The sequence below is a fragment of the Vulpes lagopus genome, chromosome 7 (genome assembly GCF_018345385.1).
Source record: "Vulpes lagopus strain Blue_001 chromosome 7, ASM1834538v1, whole genome shotgun sequence".
Taxonomy (NCBI): Eukaryota; Metazoa; Chordata; class Mammalia; order Carnivora; family Canidae; genus Vulpes; species Vulpes lagopus.
This window is the reverse complement of record NC_054830.1, coordinates 17619690-17638162: the sequence shown is the minus strand read 5'-3', so window position 1 is coordinate 17638162 and position 18473 is coordinate 17619690. Positions and strand designations below refer to the sequence as shown.

At 53.1% G+C, this 18473-nt stretch overlaps 3 protein-coding genes across 6 annotated transcripts in view; 2 read left to right on the top strand and 1 right to left on the bottom strand.

Moving 5' to 3' along the window:
- Positions 1 to 2503: 2503 nt before the first annotated feature.
- LOC121495435 (40S ribosomal protein S24-like) lies at positions 2504 to 3024 on the bottom strand. Its single transcript, XM_041762898.1, has one exon. It carries the CDS (start codon positions 3001 to 3003, stop codon positions 2611 to 2613), a length of 393 nt encoding a protein of 130 aa, XP_041618832.1. The 5' UTR covers positions 3004 to 3024; the 3' UTR covers positions 2504 to 2610.
- Positions 3025 to 4484: 1460 nt separating this feature from the next.
- Positions 4485 to 12822, top strand: LOC121496068 (cytochrome b-c1 complex subunit 1, mitochondrial). Of its 2 annotated transcripts, none has more exons than XM_041764293.1 (13): positions 4485 to 4643; positions 4903 to 5046; positions 7086 to 7172; positions 8251 to 8380; positions 8608 to 8806; positions 9271 to 9350; positions 10379 to 10494; positions 10729 to 10872; positions 11008 to 11168; positions 11277 to 11362; positions 11698 to 11786; positions 12114 to 12189; positions 12626 to 12822. In XM_041764293.1, the coding sequence occupies exons 1-13, from the start codon at positions 4575 to 4577 to the stop codon at positions 12688 to 12690; spliced, it is 1446 nt and encodes a 481-aa protein (XP_041620227.1). In that variant the 5' UTR covers positions 4485 to 4574; the 3' UTR covers positions 12691 to 12822. The 2 variants fall into 2 exon arrangements, with proteins under 2 accessions (XP_041620227.1, XP_041620228.1); XM_041764294.1 differs by having other exon boundaries at positions 4499 to 4643; positions 4906 to 5046.
- Positions 12823 to 16075: 3253 nt separating this feature from the next.
- The window catches only part of COL7A1 (collagen type VII alpha 1 chain), a 32401-nt gene continuing 30003 nt past the window's right edge, over positions 16076 to 18473 (top strand). Inside the window, exons 1-7 of one of the 3 annotated variants that reach the window (XM_041764259.1) lie at positions 16100 to 16150; positions 16284 to 16350; positions 16436 to 16521; positions 17004 to 17184; positions 17807 to 17966; positions 18048 to 18141; positions 18232 to 18393. In XM_041764259.1, coding sequence (XP_041620193.1) covers positions 16437 to 16521; positions 17004 to 17184; positions 17807 to 17966; positions 18048 to 18141; positions 18232 to 18393 — 682 coding nt within the window. In that variant the 5' untranslated portion in view covers positions 16100 to 16150; positions 16284 to 16350; position 16436. Of the gene's footprint in view, positions 16151 to 16247; positions 16351 to 16435; positions 16522 to 17003; positions 17185 to 17806; positions 17967 to 18047; positions 18142 to 18231; positions 18394 to 18473 lie in introns of those variants that run through there. The other 2 variants (XM_041764260.1, XR_005989103.1) reach the window with 2 other exon arrangements.

The window sequence follows — 18473 nt, the reverse complement described above, 5'->3', positions numbered from 1 at the left end:
TCTAAAATTTGGGGATCTCTGGGTGCTCAGCAGTTTAGCGCCTGCCTTTGGCCTAGGGCGTGATCCTGGAGACCCGGGATTGAGTCCCACGTCGGGCTCCCTGCATGGAGCCTGCTTCTCCCTCTGCCTGTGTCTCTGCCTCTCTCTATGTGACTCTCATGAATGAATAAATAAAATCTTTAAAATAAATAAATCTAAAATAAAAAAAAACAGGGGTGCTTGGTGGCTCAGTCAGTTAAAAGGCTGACTCTTGATTTTGGCTCAGGTCCTAATCTCAGGATCCTGGGATTGAGCCCCACATCAAACTCCACACTCAGCAAAGAATCTGCTTCAGGATTCTCTCTCCCTCTGCCCCTTCCCCTGCTCACACTCTTGCACATGCATGCTCTCAGATAAATAAATCTTTCAAAAATTAATAAAATTTTGAAAACACATGGAAAAAAAAGCCTAGAATAAACTGGTGAGTATATAAAATAAATATTGAGTGAAAAGAGTAAGGTGAGTCCCAGAGGCTTCTCAGGCAGCCCACAGGGCTACAGGTTACAGGTTTGAGAATCCCTGGGGTGGGTAATAAAGGGGATATGGATAGAGATGGGGCACCTGGCTGGCTCAGTTGGTAGAGTATGTAACTTTTGATCTTGGGGTCATGAATTCAAGCCTCACGTTGGACATGGAGATTACTTAATAATAAATAAAGAAATGCTGTTAGAAAATGCAGTTTCCAATTTAGGGGGGAAAGGGATATTTTGACTTCACCTCATTCCATATACCGAGTAAATTCCAATGATCAGTGAATCATCAAAGACTCTTGCCAAGTCATTGCGATGGCTGCTGCTTTTAATAAACATTTCCTTTTTTGACCAACCTCTCGAAACACATACTTCCCCATGCTTCTGCAACATCACGCACTTCCTGGTTGTATCATTGTCCTTCCCTTCTCATCCCAAGGTAGTAGTGGGAATGGGGGATGGGTATGAGGAAGACTGGATATAGAAATTATTTTTTTTGAAAGATTTTATTTATTTACTCATGAGAGACACAACACAGAGAGAGGCAGAGACATAGGCAGAGGGAGAAGCAGGCTCCATGCAGGGAGCCTGATGTGGGACTCAATCCTGGGACTCCAGGATCATGCCCTGAGCCAAAGGCAGGTGCTCAACCACTGAGCCACCCAGGCATCTTTTTTTTTTTTTTTTTTTAAGATTTATTTATTCATGAGAGAGAGAGAGGCAGAGACACAGGCAGAGGTAGAAGCAGGCTGCATGCAAGGAGCCTGATGTACTTGAACCTGGGAATCCAGGATCACACCTTGATCCAAAGGCAGGCGCTCAACCGCTGAGCCACCCAGGAGTCCCTCTGGGTGTGAATCTTGAAAGAGTCAAGGCTGTCTCCTAGATTTTTAGTCTGAACAACTAGGTTAATGGAGGTGTCATTTACTGATGAAGGCAATTATGGGAGGTTTGGAAGGAAGAGTTCAGTGTTAGCCATGTTTAATTGAAATGTTGGCCCTCCGGGGGAGATAGTGAGAAAATGATGGGAATAGAGAAGTCATTGTCTGTACAGACAGCACTGAAGCCCTTGAGGCTGGGTGATTTGACCAAAGAGTAGATTTTATCAGGAAAGGAAGAAGTAGCCAGGACTGAGCCCTGGGCTCTCTATTAAGATTGGGAGGTGAAGAAGAACCAGCTGAGGAGCTAAGAAAGAGTGTTCAGGAGGTGGGTCAAGAATAGTAGTGTGGGAACCTGAAAGTAAAGAAGCCATTGGCTTTAGCAACATGGAGCTCACCGGTTACCATGACAGGTGTGGATTTGGAGGAGTGATGTAGTGATTGGACTGGAGTGGATCTGGGAGAGAATGGGAGAACAGGAATTGCATGCAGCGAACTCTTCAGGGGAGCTCTGCTAGAAGGGTACAGAATGTGGGTGTCACTGGAGGAGGTTGTGTCGTAGACAAGAGAAGCCTAAGAAGATGTAACAACTAAACATGTGGTGTCCTAAATAGAATCCTAGAAGAGAAAAAAACATAGGTAGAAAGTAAGGTAATCTGAATAAACTATAGACTTTAGTTAACAGCATACCAATAGGGATCCCTGGGTGGCGCAGCGGTTTGGCGCCTGCCTTTGGCCCAGGGCGCAATCCTGGAGACCCGGGATCGAATCCCACATCGGGCTCCCGGTGCATGGAGCCTGCTTCTCCCTCTGCCTGTGTCTCTGCCTCTCTCTCTATCTCTCTGTGACTATCATAAATAAATAAAAATTAAAAAAAAATAGCATACCAATATTGCAACCACCGTACCTTAATGTCAGATGTTAATAATAGGGGAAACTGTGCATGTGTGTATAAGGGAGATATATATGGGAACTCTACTATCTGCTCAACTTCTTTATAAACATAAAACTTCTTGAAACTGAAGTTTTAAAAAAGTGGAAAGATGGACTAGATGATTCTATTTTTAATTTTTCATGTCTAAATCATAACATAATTTTATTTTTTATTTTATTTTATTTTTTTAACGTTCTTAGTTTATTAATCCTCTCATGAAAAATCTGCACAATCACCACAGATAAAGCCACTGCAGAATCTTTACTCCTTCTGTTGTCCAATCTCCAGCTCACTTTTTGCCAGCACCAACGTTGGCTTTTGCAGTCCCCCTGACTTTCTTCATTCTGTTTTTACGTTCTTTGCGCTGTTTTCTTGAAGTCTTTTTCTTCTCATACAGGCCATGTCTTGCAAGTCTATGTTTGGGTTCATTTTTCTTTGCATAATCCAAGGAATCATAAATCATGCCAAAGCCAGTTGTCTTGCCACCACCAAAATGGGTTCTGAATCCAAATACAAATATGACATCTGGTGTGGTCTTGTACATTTTGACTAGTTTTTCCCGAATTTCTGTCTTAGGTACTGTTGCTTTCCCGGGGTGAAGAACATCAATGACCATCTGTTTCCGCTGAAGCAGTCGGTTGGTCATGAACTTCCTGGTCCGGATAGTTACTGTATCATTCATGATGGAGGCCGAGCTTCAAGCAGCCGGGGAGGACTATTTTTTATTTTTTAAAAAGATTTCATTTATTTATTCATGAGAATACACAGAGAGGGCAGCCAGAGTGGCTCAGGGGTTTAGCGCCGCCTTCAGCCCAGGGCCTGATACTGCAGACCCAGGATCCAGTCCCATGTCGGGTTCCCTGCATGGGGCCTGCTTATGTCTCTGCCTCTCCCTCTCTCTGTGTGTGTGTGTCTTTCATGAATAAATAAATTTTTAAAATCTTTAAAAAAAAAAAAAGAGTTCTTCTAAAAATAAATAAATAAAATACACAGAGAGAAGAGAGAGAGGCAGAGGCACAGGCAGAGGGAGAAGCAGGCTCCATGCAGGGAGCCCGATGTGGGACTCAATCCCTGGTCTCCGGGATCACGGCCTGGGCCAAAGGCAGGCGCCAAACCGCTGCGCCACCCAGGGATCCCCATAACATAATTTTAGACCACAAAATATTAATAAACACACACTTACGCGCCTTTTGTCTGCTTTTTATAAAAGTTATATTTTAAGTATGACTTTTTTTTAAAGATCGCAAAGACAGAAGTAGAATAAATCACATATAAATTACGTAAAAGCAGAGTTCAGAGGTATGCTCTTTCAAAAGTAACATGTGTTTTGCAAAAATTAAAAACTTTGTATTAACACAGAAATCTAACTATGGTGAGCATCCTTTTATTCCCTTCAATCCATTTTTCCAGAAGTCCCTCGGCTGAAAGTTTCGAGTGAGTTCCTCCGGATTTTTTTCTTTTCTATGTGGTCTATTAGAAAAGCCGTATTGTTTTGTTCTGTTTGTGGGTGTGTGTTTTGTTTTCTCAAAAAGGAGTTGCAATGTCACAAATCCGAGATTAGGAGTTTTCCTGTTCTACAGTGCGCAGCGGGCACGGGGTGCAGCAGCTTCTCTCTCACGTTCCTCTCGGAATTGTGGCTCAAGGTCGACGACTCCGAATTCGACGTTACTTTCACGGGGCGTCTGGGTGCACATGCACAGTGCCAGCATCAACCGCGAACGAACGGAATCCATGTTCTCTCCAACCAAGTAAGTAGTCTCTAAACTGTTCCTTTTTCTCCAATTCCCTCGACGTCAACTGTCTGAATCTACTTCATCCTTTTAGAGAGAAAACCGTGATCAGCAGCTACCTCACAGTCCCAGCAACCCGCGCCGCTGCTAGGGCCCCGGGGCTCCCATCCCCCGACACGCGGCCGCTGCGCCCCCGGCCCGCGCGGCAGCTCCGAGCTCGCAGTGGATTCGGGGCGCCCGCGAGGCGTGAGGAACATCGGCACTTTGACTCTCACGAGTGAAAGGGGAAGCCGGACTGTACCGCGGACGCACTGGCACTGGCCACGCACAGCCAGGTGGGCTGAGGCACGCGGGCACCCGCCGACCTGCGGGCACGACCACAGACCAACGGCGCGTGAAGAAGCTGCTCTCCGCCAGGAGGCGGCCGAGCGCCACGGCTGCGGCAGTGCGCCTGCGCCTCGGACGCCGTCGCGTCCCCTTTTACGCTTGCGTGACGCGACCTAGCGTCGACTGGAGCTGGAAGATGGCGGCTTCCGCGGTTTGCCGGGCGGCGGGCGCCGGGACGAGGGTGCTGCTGCGCACCCGCCGCTCGGTGAGGCGACAGCGGGAGCACAAAGCCGCGGAGCGCGGGGCTTCGGCACGCGGACGGGAGCGGACTGTTTAGCGGCGCAGGGTCACCATTGGGGAGGTTCCGGGGTCAGGGCCGTGCGAAGGTCACGGCGCTGAGCGGGGATTGGCGTCCTGCGGCGGGCCGGGGCGGGGGCGGGGCTGCGACCGGGATCCCACTGCTGGCCAGGGAGCCGAGGTCAGATCCCGCAACCCAGTCCTCAATCGCGGTCGTCCCTTTTTAGCAGTCGTCCCTGCTGAGGTCGCCTGCCTTGCGGAGCACCGCCACCTTCGCCCAAGCTCTCCAGAGCGTGCCAGAGACACAGGTCAGCCTGCTGGACAACGGGCTGCGAGTGGCCTCCGAGCAGTCCTCCCAGCCTACCTGCACGGTGAGCCGGGGCTCCCCTCGGGAGGCCGCCTCCCTACTGCGCCTGGCGTCTTTTCCTAGGTCAGGGTGTGACCTTGGGCTCAAGTCCTCTGTGGTTTGGGTCAGACTCCTTATTCACCACTGAATTGACTGTACTGCCTTAATCCCGACCCCAGTTAGGCCTGACTTCTTAGAGGCATTCCTCACTATAACTAGCACACATTTAGTATATGATGCCTGCCAAGCCAGAGGCCAGGTTTTTTTTTTCCAGCGTATTCTTAAGCACCTCAAAGGAGAGAAGTGATCCTGTTTTCATTTTACGATGAGGAAAATGGGTTTCAGAGACATAAGGTAACTGCTAGAGTCACAGCCCAAAGTCATAATCTCCTGGCTAGACTACTTACGGGTTTGCATAAGGAATGCATTTGAAAATTCCGAAGAAATGGTTGATTTTCCAAAAAAATACAAATCCCCCAAATTGACTTAAAAGAAATCTTGGTTAGATATATGAATAGATGAGAAGATTCTGAAGATGTAATCCTCTTCTCTGCACTCTAAACGCCAGGGTGCAATAAGACCAATAAGTGGTCTTGTTAGTAAATTCTTATAGTTTTCCAGGAACAAATAATGTGCTTTAAGTTGTTACTGCATGCCGCAAAAAATCATGGGCAACTTTTGTATTACGTGGCTCTTATATAAACTGACCCAAAGCCTGTTTAGAAAGTTGGTGAGAGAATGCTGTATTTCACGGACTCTGAGAAGCTCTAATTGTAAGGGGCACCCACTGTGTTCCAGTGGCATATAAAGAATGCTGTCTATGATAATCAAAGACTACCGTGGGTTGTAAGATTTAAGTTTTCCTTCTGAGATGTTAGTTGTGAAATAGATATTAGCGTAAGAATTTATGTTATATTGTATGCCTATCAACATCTCTTAGGAAAGTAGATGTGAAAATTTTATTTTATTTTTTTTTTAATTTTTATTTATTTATTTATTTATGATAGTCACAGAGAGAGAGAGAGAGAGGCAGAGACACAGGCAGAGGGAGAAGCAGGCTCCATGCAGGGAGCCTGACGTGGGACTCGATCCCGGGTCTCCAGGATCGTGCCCTGGGCCAAAGGCAGGCGCCAAACCGTTGCACCACCCAGGGATCCCCTGGATGTGAAAATTTTAAATCAGCTGTGAGCAAATATTAAAAGACTAGATCTATGTGACTTGTGTGTGATGAGTGATGTGGTGTGTGTTTCATGGCACACCAGGAGGCTCTTGAAGTAATGATGAGATTCTCTCATTGGGTGCCAAGGAGACATTTGGCAGTGTTAAGTATCCAAGTCTGGTTAAAAACTTAAAAAAAAAAATTGTGAATGAAGGCTCCTTGCTTAATAAGATAAAATGTTCAGTGTCTAAACCAATAGCCTGGGCAGCCCCCGTGGTCCGGCGGTTTAGCACCGCCTTCGGCCCAGGGCCTGATTCCTGGAGGCCCGGGATCGAGTCCCACGTTGGGCTCCCTACATGGAGCCTGCTTCTCCCTCTGCCTGTGTCTCTGCCTCTTCCTCTCTGTGTCTCTCATGAATAAATAAATAAAAATTAAAATAAATAAATAAATAAATAAATAAATAAACCAGTAGTCTTCCTTAATGATGAAAGACAAAATTACCAGAACAAAGGCAGGGTATAATTTTTAGAAAGCAGAAAATAAGTTGTTGTTTGCAAACAATGTGTCAATTGCCTAGAAAAAAAAAAAGTCAACTGAAAAGCAAGACAATATAAGAATTTCATATTGGTAATGGGGTTAGGTGAGTGTGCACAGTTAAGAGCTTCCTTGGGAACCAGTCTACAAATAGAGTGGGAAGGAGAGGGGACATGGTATGTCTTTGAGCCCCTGCCTGTGCCCAGGGCACAGCTGTATCTCCAAGCACATGGGGTCCTACTGAGACAGCTCTCCCCCAACCTTAGGACTGTGAGCCCCGACCTGGGGCTTCTGCTGAGTCTTCCAGGGTAAGGTGTAAGTGGGGGCTGGGGTGGTTTGTGTGTTACCTTTGTTAATGGCTTCTTGTCCAGGTCGGGGTGTGGATTGATGTTGGCAGCCGTTACGAGACTGAGAAGAACAATGGGGCAGGCTACTTTCTGGAGCATCTGGCTTTCAAGGTGAGGCTCTTGAAGTCCTGCATCTCCCCTGGGGTTGGGGCTGCCTGGTGTTCCTCCTGAGGAGGATGTAGGTTCACAAAGTCAGCTTCCTCAGTTTTGGGCTTCAGCTGGGGGGCGATCTCTGGCTGGCCTTTCTGGAAGGAATCATGTGGGCTTAGCCTCTCCTGAGTGAATATATATCTGGTCAGCCCCTGGCACAAGGCCCCCAGCGCCTGAAAGAAACCCAGGGAGACGCAGGACCCCACTCCTCACCAGAGAGGCTGGGCATGCGTCATACACATGCATTGGTGCGGAAGTGTGGAACACGTAGATAGATGTTAAGATATGTATTTGAACAAACTCGTAGACTTGGGCTGTCAAGCGTTCTCGTCAAATGCTCTCTGGCCGAATACCTGGGCATCTTTTGTTTCTAGAAGTAAATACTGAGCTTTCCTGAGGTTGGAGATAGTCTTCATCCTTAGCCCCTCAGCCAGCCCATGTTGTCATGAAGTCTGTTTTTTTAAAAGAATGAAAAAAATGGAGGAGGAGATATAGATGGGTGGAGGCGTGGAGCAGGACCATGTAGATAGCCTAGCCAGCAGCAACATCACAGATGTGTGTGCAGATCTCAAAATGGATGTGTGTGCCAGTGGACACACACACACATACGCGTACAGGGCTGGGGTTGAGTCCCACAGATGTTGCACTAGTACACACACAATAATATGAATGGCTTAGGGTTAGAGTGGGTAATGGCAGCATCAGCTGAACATTGATGTGTACTAACCTGACCATGACTGTCAGCAAGGTGACAGAGAATGCTGGGAAGGTCAGGCTGCTATGGGGCTCTGGATTTCAGGCAATACTTGTACTGGCTATGCCTTTCTTGGCCCCTGGCTGTCTTCATTTTGTTAGCCTATGATACTGTGTCGCCCTGCTTGGCACTTGGTGAGTATGGATTGTAGGCCCTATATTCCCATCATCTTTGCTAAAGGATGTGCCTGTGGACTAGTGATCCTGCTGAGACTTTAGCCTTTGAAGATAGGGGTCCTGAGTTCCCATGTGGCTCCTGATTGGTCCTTTTGCTGTCTGGCTCAAGGGAACAAAGAATCGACCTGGCAATGCCTTGGAGAAGGAGGTGGAGAGCATGGGGGCCCATCTCAATGCCTATAGCACCCGGGAGCACACTGCTTACTATATCAAGGCGCTCTCCAAGGACCTACCAAAAGGTAAAGCCTGGAGGAGGAGGCAGGGACAGGATGATAGGACTTAGGGGTACAGAGGACAGGCCCCCAGGAGCTTGGCCTGGCTGAAGAATGGGGTTACCCTGACAGTATACTCTTGTAGCAGGGCAAGCAGGCATGCCAGGCCTGGGGGGCCGGGGAGGGGGGGGGGTTGTGCTGTTACTGGCCTGCTGTAGCCACCTGGTGCCTAAACCTGCCCTTCTTGCATCTAGCTGTGGAGCTCCTGGCTGACATTGTGCAGAACTGCAGCCTAGAAGACTCCCAGATCGAGAAGGAGCGTGATGTGATTCTACAGGAGCTGCAGGAGAACGATGCGTGCATGCGGGATGTGGTCTTTGACTACCTGCATGCCACAGCATTCCAGGGCACACCTCTAGCCCAGGCTGTGGAGGGGCCCAGTGGGAATGTCAGGTGAGGGTTGGCCGGACCTCTGCCGAACATGCTCAAGCCCCATCCACATGAGTTTGTTTTAGTTGGCCTGTGCTATTATATTAATTTGCACAATTGGAAACATCTCTGTTGCCACATGGTCCCTGGGGTTCTTTTTGAAGACCTGTGTGGTCTTTACTCAGATTGTGGGCTTCCTTGTAGGGTTTTATGTGTCCTGACCACCTGAGGGAGAGAGCATTGGGGGTCTTGTCCTCTGGTGGGGATCCTGACACCTCCCTTGGAGAGAAAGCACTGTCATGAGGGCAGACATGTGGTGGGGACCCTGGCAAGCTGGGTGGCAGAGATGGGAAATGGGATCAAGGGGTCTGCTAGGGCTTGCTCCCTGGAGAAGTCCTGTCTTCTCGTCTGTCTCCTCAGCTGTTTTGTGAGACCCAGATCACTGTGATTTGGGAGAGGCGTTGAGCCATTGGCTGTATGTCTTTCAGGAAACTATCTCGTGCAGACCTGACCGAGTACCTCAGCAGGCATTACAAGGCCCCTCGCATGGTGCTAGCAGCAGCTGGAGGTGAGTACTGGGCTCACTGAAGCCCTGTGGTGATGGGTGGGTGGGAACCAGCCTTGGTTACCAGGGCCCAGGTCTCCTGGTTCTGACCATAGGAAATCTTCCATTCCTGGGGACCCTGTTCCTATTCTGTCCTTTAGGGGAGTGACTGCCACCCATCTTTGGGACCCGCCACATAGGGATGCTGCTCCCTCTCATTAGTACAGGCCTTTCTCAGCCCCACCTGTTCCCTAAAAGACCTAGTTAGCAGGCTGATGGGGGATATAGGCCCTCAGGGTGTTCCTTGCAGCCTTGCTAGTGGGCAGCCAGGCACTGGGGTGTGACAGTGCATATTTGATGACAGACCAGGAAGTGCAGAGTTGGAGGTTCAGGGGTGCTTTTGAAGTATATGCTGTGGGAACCAAAGTCTAAAGGATTGGGGGAATCAGTCAGGTGGGAGCTGGGACCCTGAGTGGTGGGGCAGGGCAGTGTCATGGCCTGATGCTTGGCTGTTGTGTGGGGGCCGGAGCACATGCAGACGGATCAAGATGCTAGAGTGGCAGAGACCTCCTCTTGTAAGGGTGAGGGTGGGAGGTCCGTCCTGCAGTGTCCTGAGGGACTGAGGTCACAACGTTATTTGTGAATGTCCTCAGAATGAGTCACAGCCCTATGGTAGCACCTCTGTGCCCTCTCATTTGCCACCTCTACAGGGTAGCAGCCAGGATCCTCTTGAAGGGTCAGAGTGATGAAGCAGGGCCTTGTGCCCGGGGTACCCCCGTCTTGTCCTTAATGTGGGGGTGAACGGATCACATAGAGACCCATCTGCAAGCCCAGCATGCTACTGCTTCCCTGGGGATGAGGTCATGGGCACTCTTTGACCGTCAGGTGCCTGCCCTACCTCTTGAGGCAGAGTCTGCCTACAGGGGACTCTTCCCTCACCCTGTCCCGATGTCATGTTCTCCTTCTGTCTCCCACTGAGATAGGATGTGGGGTCCCCTGACCCTGTGCCTTGGACCCTACCTGGCCAGTAACAGTGCTGTCTATTTTGGCAGGGGTGGAGCACCGGCAGCTGCTGGACCTCGCCCAGAAGCACTTCAGCAGCGTTTCTGAGACATACACAGAGGACACTGTGCCCACTCTGGCTCCATGCCGCTTCACGGGCAGCGAGGTGGGCTGCCTTGTGGGCTGGGGCGGTGTTCTTAGCCCAAGCCTCTTGATGGGCCCTCACGTACCTGGTTGTCTTCATGACTTCAGAGGAGCCTCGGGAGTTGGAAGCGGGTCTTGTGGCTGTTGTGTCACAAGCACAGGTGTTCACACACATGTGCGTGCTTCACCCACAGCTGGTACCTTTTCTGGTCTCTGGATGTTCTGCCTCTCTCAGTCATGCCGTGTCCTTTTTCAGATCCGCCACCGCGATGATGCTCTGCCCTTGGCCCATGTAGCTATTGCAGTAGAAGGGCCTGGCTGGGCCAACCCAGACAATGTGGCCCTCCAAGTGGCCAATGCCATCATTGGCCACTATGACTGCACTTATGGTGGCAGCACGGTAAGCACCGGGGCGAGCATGGGACCTTGCCTTCAAGGTACAGAGGGTACCAGGGCTGTGGGCTCCTGTACCTTGGGGTTCAGGGTGTGAACCATCAACAGGAGGGTGAATGCTGACAATCCTTGCCCCTGGCAGCACCTGTCCAGCCCACTGGCTGCTGTCTCTGTGGCCAAGAAGCTGTGCCAGAGTTTCCAGACCTTCAACATCTGTTACGCAGAGACTGGGTTGCTGGGCGCACACTTTGTCTGCGATCGCATGAACATTGATGACATGATGTTCTTCCTGCAAGGCCAGTGGTAAGTGGCAGCCCAGTACTATGGGGTGCAGGAAGGGCCTTTAAGCAGGGGTGAGTAGGATCCCGCATCATCTCTCGGGATGACCACCCTGTCCCCTGCCCATTTCAGGATGCGCCTGTGCACCAGTGCCACAGAAAGTGAGGTGCTCCGGGGCAAAAACATCCTCAGAAATGCACTGGTGTCTCATCTGGATGGTGAGTTGTGCAGCCCTGTGAGGAGGGTGTGGAGCGCATCCTGGCAGGGACAGCCCCAGTATAGCCACGTTCCCAACCAAATTGGGAAAGGAAAACTCTGAAGGCCATGCCATATCCCCACTCTCACTCCCAGGGGTGTGGTGTGTCCAGTACGAGTGCCAGTGGGCCAGGTCAGCAACAACCCATTGTTACAGTGGCAAGTGACTGTAGAAGTGGGGGTTGAGGTCTGGGGTCAAACCATGGTCCAGGTGTCAGCCTAGAGCTGGAGGCTCAGTGAGTACCGGTGGTCCAGGACTGGACTGGGTGGACCGGTAACCCTCCCCTGACCCTTGCAGGCACCACTCCTGTGTGTGAGGACATTGGACGCAGTCTCCTGACCTATGGCCGGCGCATTCCCCTGGCTGAGTGGGAAAGCCGGATTGCGGTAATGTGGGCCCCTGGGGGAGGTTCTGGAGTCTTGACCTGGCAGACTTCTAAAGGGCGGGGAGTTCAGGCCTGACAGTGCACTGTGCAAACTGCTCCCGTAGGCATCTCTGGTGTCTTAGGCAGCGTCACCCACGGGTGGCATTATTGGAGGGCAGGGCAGAAGCACCGATGGCTGAGGGGATGGGTGGGGCCTGCTGCCTTTTCCCTTTGGGTGAAGGGCAGCTCCTTGGTTCATATAGAAGATCAGGGCTGGCTGGGTGATGTTGACCTGCTGAGGTGGTCCCAGGAGCCTGCCTGTCAGTGTGCTCTCTACTTCACCCTGCAGGAAGTGGATGCCAGTGTGGTGCGTGAGGTCTGCTCCAAGTACTTCTATGACCAGTGTCCGGCAGTGGCTGGATTGGGTGAGTAGCCTAGAGGGCCTGTTCTTAGTCCTCCTCCTCAGGCCTCCTCTTGGCCTCCCCTTCTGCCTCTGTTCCCCCACCCCCTAGCCTATGCTGGCAGCAGCAAACTGAGGCCCCCGAGAGGCTCTGCCCACTAGCCTGGCTGCCAGGGAGTTCTTGCTCAGAAAACCTGTCCCAGCAGCTCCCTGACTCCCTGCCAAGGTACCTCTATCAATACCCCACACCCGCCAGGTAACGGACACCTCTGTGTGGGGGGTGGGGCTTCAAGAGCATGAAGTGACAGGCTCAGCACCCCTGGGGGAATGTTCTCTTCCCTTTTTCCACTGAAAGCCTGTCTTGTGCTGCTCTGGGCAGCTCTGAATCGGGTGCGGCGCAGGGCCAGGTGTCCCTGTACAGGCCAGGTACCCCACCCTGACGCCCCACCCTATCCCCACAGGCCCCATTGAGCAGCTCCCAGACTACAACCGGATCCGTAGCGGCATGTTCTGGCTGCGTTTCTAGGCAAGAAGGCTGTACCGGCAAGAGGGCTGGGCCAGGGTTCATGGTCCCTCCTCCCCACCACAAACATGCCACCTCGGCTCTTCAGACCTGTGTGCAGATTACCTTACCTCCAATAAAGTCCTCTGTTGAGAACTGTGTTGTCCTCTTGGCATTACCATGGAGTCCACTGGGCAGTGGATGGGGGAACAGGGACTTCTCTTAGGTTCTATATGCCCCTGATCCTTCTGCCTTCCACAGGCTGTTGTATCCCCAGCCAGGGGCAAGCGTGGGGGCCGCAGTATGGAGGCCGGAAGCCTTTGATGCCTGCAGGGAGCTGAAGCCAGATGTTTCCATTTAGCCATGTGGGGGATGCTCCTCGCTAGTCTGTCCCAAGAGTAGGGTGTGGGAACCCATGTTTTTGCCCTGGTAGAGGTTCCAGCCTGGGAACTCAGAAGCCAGGAAGGAAGCCCTTGGTGTGGGCCCTGTGCAATTGCCTTCTGGCAGTTCCTGGTCCCCTGGACAGGCCAGGAGGGCCAAGGAGTGTCCCTGAGGAAGCCTCCTTCATATGTTTACTCTGGATCCTGGGAGGAGGATAGCCTGGGGCATAGTGTTCCCATCTGATTTCTAACTATTGCCTGGACAGGCAGGGCAAGAATCCTTTGCCTCGATTTGCTGCTGACTCAGGCTCCGAGAATAGCCCTGAGCTCAGTGGGGCCTGAGCCCCCTCCCTTGACTAGATCTGTCCCAGGCAAGTCCTGAGCTGCTGGCCTGATGATCCCCTTCCCATCTACCTGAGGCAGCCAGGACCTGGTGGAGCTCTCTGCTGCCTAGTCCCCCTTCAGGCCCTGGGCCCACAAGGCAGGTCAGCAGGTAGACCCTTCTTGTTTCCAGCCCTTCTGCAGTCAGATTCCCTGGGAGCCCAGGAAGGAAGTGGAAGTGAGGGGCCTGATTTTCTTAGCAGAAGTGCCGCTGGCAGTCGGGACCAGAGTCCTGGGACAAAGGTCATTGAGAAGCAGGCTCTTCAAAGTCACCCAGCACCCCAGCCTTACAGTGGCTCAAACAACCCTTGAATCACTCCTGCCCTACCCCAGTGTCTTTCCCTCACCTCTTCATTGACACCAGTTGTCAGTCAAGAAATAATGATCAAGTGCCTTCTAGAACCCAGAGCTGGATGACCCAGGTCATTCTACTTTGTGATCAGTTTGAGAGAAACTGCTGCACTGTGCGGAATCCCAACAGGCTCATTCCGGGTATTTATAGGTGCAGCACACTGGGCCCGGAGAATGCCAAATCTTGGCTCTGGGTGTCCCGGGCACACGAGAGAACCCAAGCTCTGGAAATGATCTGGTCCCAATAGACCTTGTGTAACCAAGCCAGGGATTTTGATCTTTGCTCTGGAGACATTTTCAGGGAGGTATTTTGGGAGTTACTGGGAAGAGAAGTGACTTGGTCAGCCTGAGATTTAGCATGGGGACTCTCAGGCTGGATTTCTGTGGCATCCCAGTAAGCTGTGCTATAGCAGAGCAGAGGTCACAGCTGTAGGCGGAGCTGGAGCGAGCTGCAGAGGATACAAGCTGGATAGCAGCCCCAGCAGAGCTGGGGTACCCCAAAGAGGGGTAGTTTGGAAGATTACCTTCCTAGCTTTGGCCATACTTTTGGTGAGAGATTGCCTGGGCTTAGAAATCAATCCCATCTTCCAGGAACTCAAACTTAAGGTCAAGATTTGGTATTCTCCAGGCCCAGTATGCTGCGAGAGGCCTCAGAGGGTCACACACCTGCTCGTAGCCTAATGGAGGCTCCAGTCTCATACTCCTCCCCAACTGTTTGAACCTGTCCAATAGCCTCTCCCAGCACCCTTTGAGTGACCCCCACACTGCAGACAGCCTTTCCTCTTAGGGGCACATCATGGTTCTGATACCCTCTCAGCAGGATGTCCAGTCACCCCTAAAGGCTGGACTGCCACATGTGCATAGGACCATTCTATATCTGGCATCTCTAACCTCTACTGTACAAGAAGAGGTGAGGGTCTTGTGGGCAGGGACTGCCTCTGTAGGGAGATTGTGTCTGCTGTTCTCTCAGCTTTAAGTGGTAGGGGTCTTGGGATGTGGCTAAGAGGACCATGACCTTGGAAAAAGTTCTGGGCCCCATGGGTCACAGCACTGTATCCTACGATAGGGAGAAGGATCACTGATAAAAGATCATTCTGTAGCTCCAGCCATCTGGGCAATAGTAAAACAGAACACGGATGGTCTTCATTGCCTCCAGCCCTGGCCATACTGGAGACCCCCAGCCTGGAAGGCCCAGGGAAGATGAAGAAGTGCTGTCCCCATCTCTCCCCACTCAGCTTGTTGATCCCCAGGAGTGGCCTGGGGCCAGGCATGTTGGAAAGGACTTGGTGGCAGTGGTGAGTGTAGACATACTTTCTGGGCTTCTCAGGATTATCTAGGACTAGCAGGAAAACAAATAAACAAAAACCAGGGCCTGCTGTTCCTGGGAACATCTCTGCCTTGATGTCACTCTCTGTGACGCACACCCAGACTCACCTCCTCAGTACAGCACTCATGACCTGGAGATGTATTAAAGGCAACTGTCTACAGTCACAAAAGCCAGTTGAGGGAAATGGGTGGGGAGTCAAGCTGGTTAAGGGGAGAGCAGTGGGGGCAAGGGTAGTTATGAGGGTGGCAGCCACAGGTGGACCCTAAGAGCAGTGAGGGAAGGAAGGAGGCTGGTGGTGACCTCTGGGTCTGGTGGGGATGATGGGAAGAAGGGGGTCTTCAAGAACAATAGGGTGAAGGAGACTGCCACACCAGAATGAGGACGAATAGGGGGACTTGGAGCAGGACAGGGCCACCAGTGAGGATGTAGGCAGGAAAGAGTGGATTCCTGAGAGATGAGCTGTCACTGTGGGTGGTCCCACCCTGCACATATGGACAACCCCCCCTTCCCTGCAGGCACAGCTGGATGGCATCTGCCTGGGACTGGTTCAGGGCATGGTAGGGGGTACGGAGTACTGGGGTAGACACGTATGCATATGCATGACACAGATTCTCTCCTGGCTTCCCCTTCCCAAGGTGGGGTGGGGTGGGTATTTTCCAGTGGTGCCTTGGTTTCCCAGGGAAGAGCCCAGAGCCCCTCATTTGCTGGGGGGTGCTCCAGCTGTCAAGGGGATTGGGGTGGGGCACAGGAGATCCAACAGACAGAGGCATGGCTGAATCACAGGAGTGGCCGGCGGGACTCATGGCCTGAAGGCTTGTCTGGGCACCCCCATAGGGTGGGGGGTGAGTCATCTCCAGCTGCAGCCTCCCCCCACCAGCATCCCGCTGTCTCCTCTGTCCCCAGGAACCTATCTGAATTCCAGCCTCCAGCTGTCTCGTCACTAGTCCCTCTGACCTTAAAGCACACAAAACTTCTGACCCCGGAGAAGGTTGGAGTGGTCTTCCCGACAAGAACCTTCTGGGGGGAGTCCTGGAAGCCACAGGAGGTGGGGGGCTTTACCCTCAAATGGAGTCAAATCATCTTCCCCGGGCTGGGGTGGTGGGGGCGGTGGCCTTTGGGACGCGGGGTGGGGGGCGGGCCGCCAGGGACCCCGCCCGTAGCTCCGCCCCCCGAATCAGGGACTTTTCTCCGCTGTGGCGGCGGGACGGCGGCAACGGCTGGCGGCGGGAGCCGGTGGACGGGCAGGCAAGACCGGGACTGGGGGTCGGGGTGGGCTGGGCTGGGACCCGCCACAGCTGCGGGGGCCTGGCTGACTGTCTCCCCCACCCAGGATGAGGCTGCCGCTCCTGGTGGCCGCGCTCTGCGCCGGGATCCTGGCAGGGGCGCTCCGAGTGCGGGCCCAGCAGAGGGAGAGAGGTGGGCACTGCCGAGAAGGACTCCATCCTGGGCGCTGCGCCCTGTCACCTGTGGCCTTCATCTGGCCCCCCTACCCACCTCCACGACCCTGCCCGCATCCCTCCTCAGACTCCCCAAACCCTGCGCCACCCCTGCTGGGTCTCCCAGACTGCATCCTATCCTATTGGGTCTCAAACTCTGCTCCCCAAATGCGGCTGGGTCACCTACTCTTTGTCACTCCACTCGGCCCCCTGAGGCCAACCTCAGTCCCAGATCCACATCCGTGCGCTTCCTTCTCTGCACACACCAATCCTCCTGGAGACTCTGCTCTGGGCCCCTCTGTCCCTCCCTTCCCAGGTTCCCAGGCCCCAGCCGGCCTGGGCCGGTTTGCTTCCCGATGAGGCCTACTGCATCCTCCCCAGCCCCCAGTGTCAAGGGACCACAGCACAAGGAGGGGTGGGTGGGCTCCAAGAAGAGAGCGTGATGGCTCCTCCCTGCCCTAGTGACCTGCACACGCCTTTATGCTGCTGACATCGTGTTCCTACTTGACGGCTCTTCATCCATCGGCCGTGGCAACTTCCGTGAAGTGCGAGGTTTCCTGGAGGGATTGGTGTGGCCCTTCTCTGGAGCGGCCAGTGCACAGGGTGTGCGCTTCGCTGCTGTGCAGTACAGTGATGATCCACGGTGAGTGGGGGCCCCTGGAGGTGGGGACTCGGAGATCTCACCAGGATTCTTCCCCCACAGGAGCAGAGAGCCCAGAACCCCTAGGCCAGGCTTTGGAGAACCCCAAGACCCCTCTCCCCTCAGCCAGGACCTCCTCTGGAGACAGAGGCAGGGATCTCTGAGGTAGAGTACTCACACCTGAGACACTCTCAGGCTAGTGTCCTGCCAACGACAGGGCTGAGTTTTCTGATCTAGAGATGGGGAACCCAGGGGCCTCAGATGCCCCTGCCTCTTGGACTCTCCATGTTGCAGCCTCCCGATGCCTTCGGCCTCTCCCCTCCCACAGGGCCTCCCTGTCTGGCCAAGATCCACCTCCCTACAACTGGACCCTTCCTCCCACAATTCCCTAATTAAGCAGACATCCTGCTCCCCAACACAGGGAGCCCCAAGGGCTCCAGCCACAAGCCGGACACAGAGGGTACCCGAGGAGTTTGTTAACGGCTTCAGAGGTGGAGAGCAGGAGTCACAGCAGCAAGAGGACCCTCAAAGGGACATGATATTCACAGACCTCACCCCAGGGCGAGGCGGGGGCCCGAAAAGGTCCTGGCCCCTAGCCTGTCGCCACCTTCCCTCCCCTGTGCAGGACAGAGTTTGGCCTCGATGCACTTGGCTCAGGGGGTGATGTGATCCGAGCCATTCGTGAGCTCAGCTACAAGGGTGGCAACACGCGCACAGGGGCTGCAATTCTCCATGTGGCCGACCATGTCTTCCTGCCTCAGCTGGCCCGCCCAGGGGTCCCCAAGGTGATCTCTCACTCTACCACGCCCCCTACATTAGCCATCTGAGGCACACTGATGTATTGCCCTGCCCCACCCCTGCCCCAGGTCTGCATCCTCATCACAGATGGGAAGTCCCAGGACCTGGTGGACACAGCTGCCCAGCGGCTCAAGGGGCAGGGCGTCAAGCTGTTTGCTGTGGGTGAGTACCCTGCTGAGGTGACAAGTGGGCTGCGGAAGGGCCTGTCGGAGGGCATGTGAGCTGCCAAGCTCTGACTGGGCCTCACCTCAGGAATCAAGAATGCCGACCCCGAGGAGCTGAAGCGAGTTGCCTCACAGCCCACCAGTGATTTCTTCTTCTTCGTCAACGACTTCAGTATCCTGAGGACACTGCTGCCCCTTGTTTCCCGGAGAGTGTGTACCACAGCTGGTGGCGTGCCTGTGACCCTGCCTGGTGAGCTCCTGCCCACACCTGTGCCCTGACCTGGACCTCTGACCCCACCCCAACCTGGCAGTGCTGACATCAATCCCAGG

Bases quoted from the DNA above. Each gene is read 5' to 3' on its own strand.
- LOC121496068 (XM_041764293.1), top strand. From the start codon at position 4,575: ATGGCGGCTTCCGCGGTTTGCCGGGCGGCGGGCGCCGGGACGAGGGTG. The intron at 9,351-10,378 runs GTGAGTACTGGG...CTATTTTGGCAG, and splicing joins GGTGCTAGCAGCAGCTGGAG to GGGTGGAGCACCGGCAGCTG. The intron at 11,787-12,113 runs GTAATGTGGGCC...TTCACCCTGCAG, and splicing joins AGTGGGAAAGCCGGATTGCG to GAAGTGGATGCCAGTGTGGT.
- LOC121495435 (XM_041762898.1), bottom strand. From the start codon at position 3,003: ATGAATGATACAGTAACTATCCGGACCAGGAAGTTCATGACCAACCGA.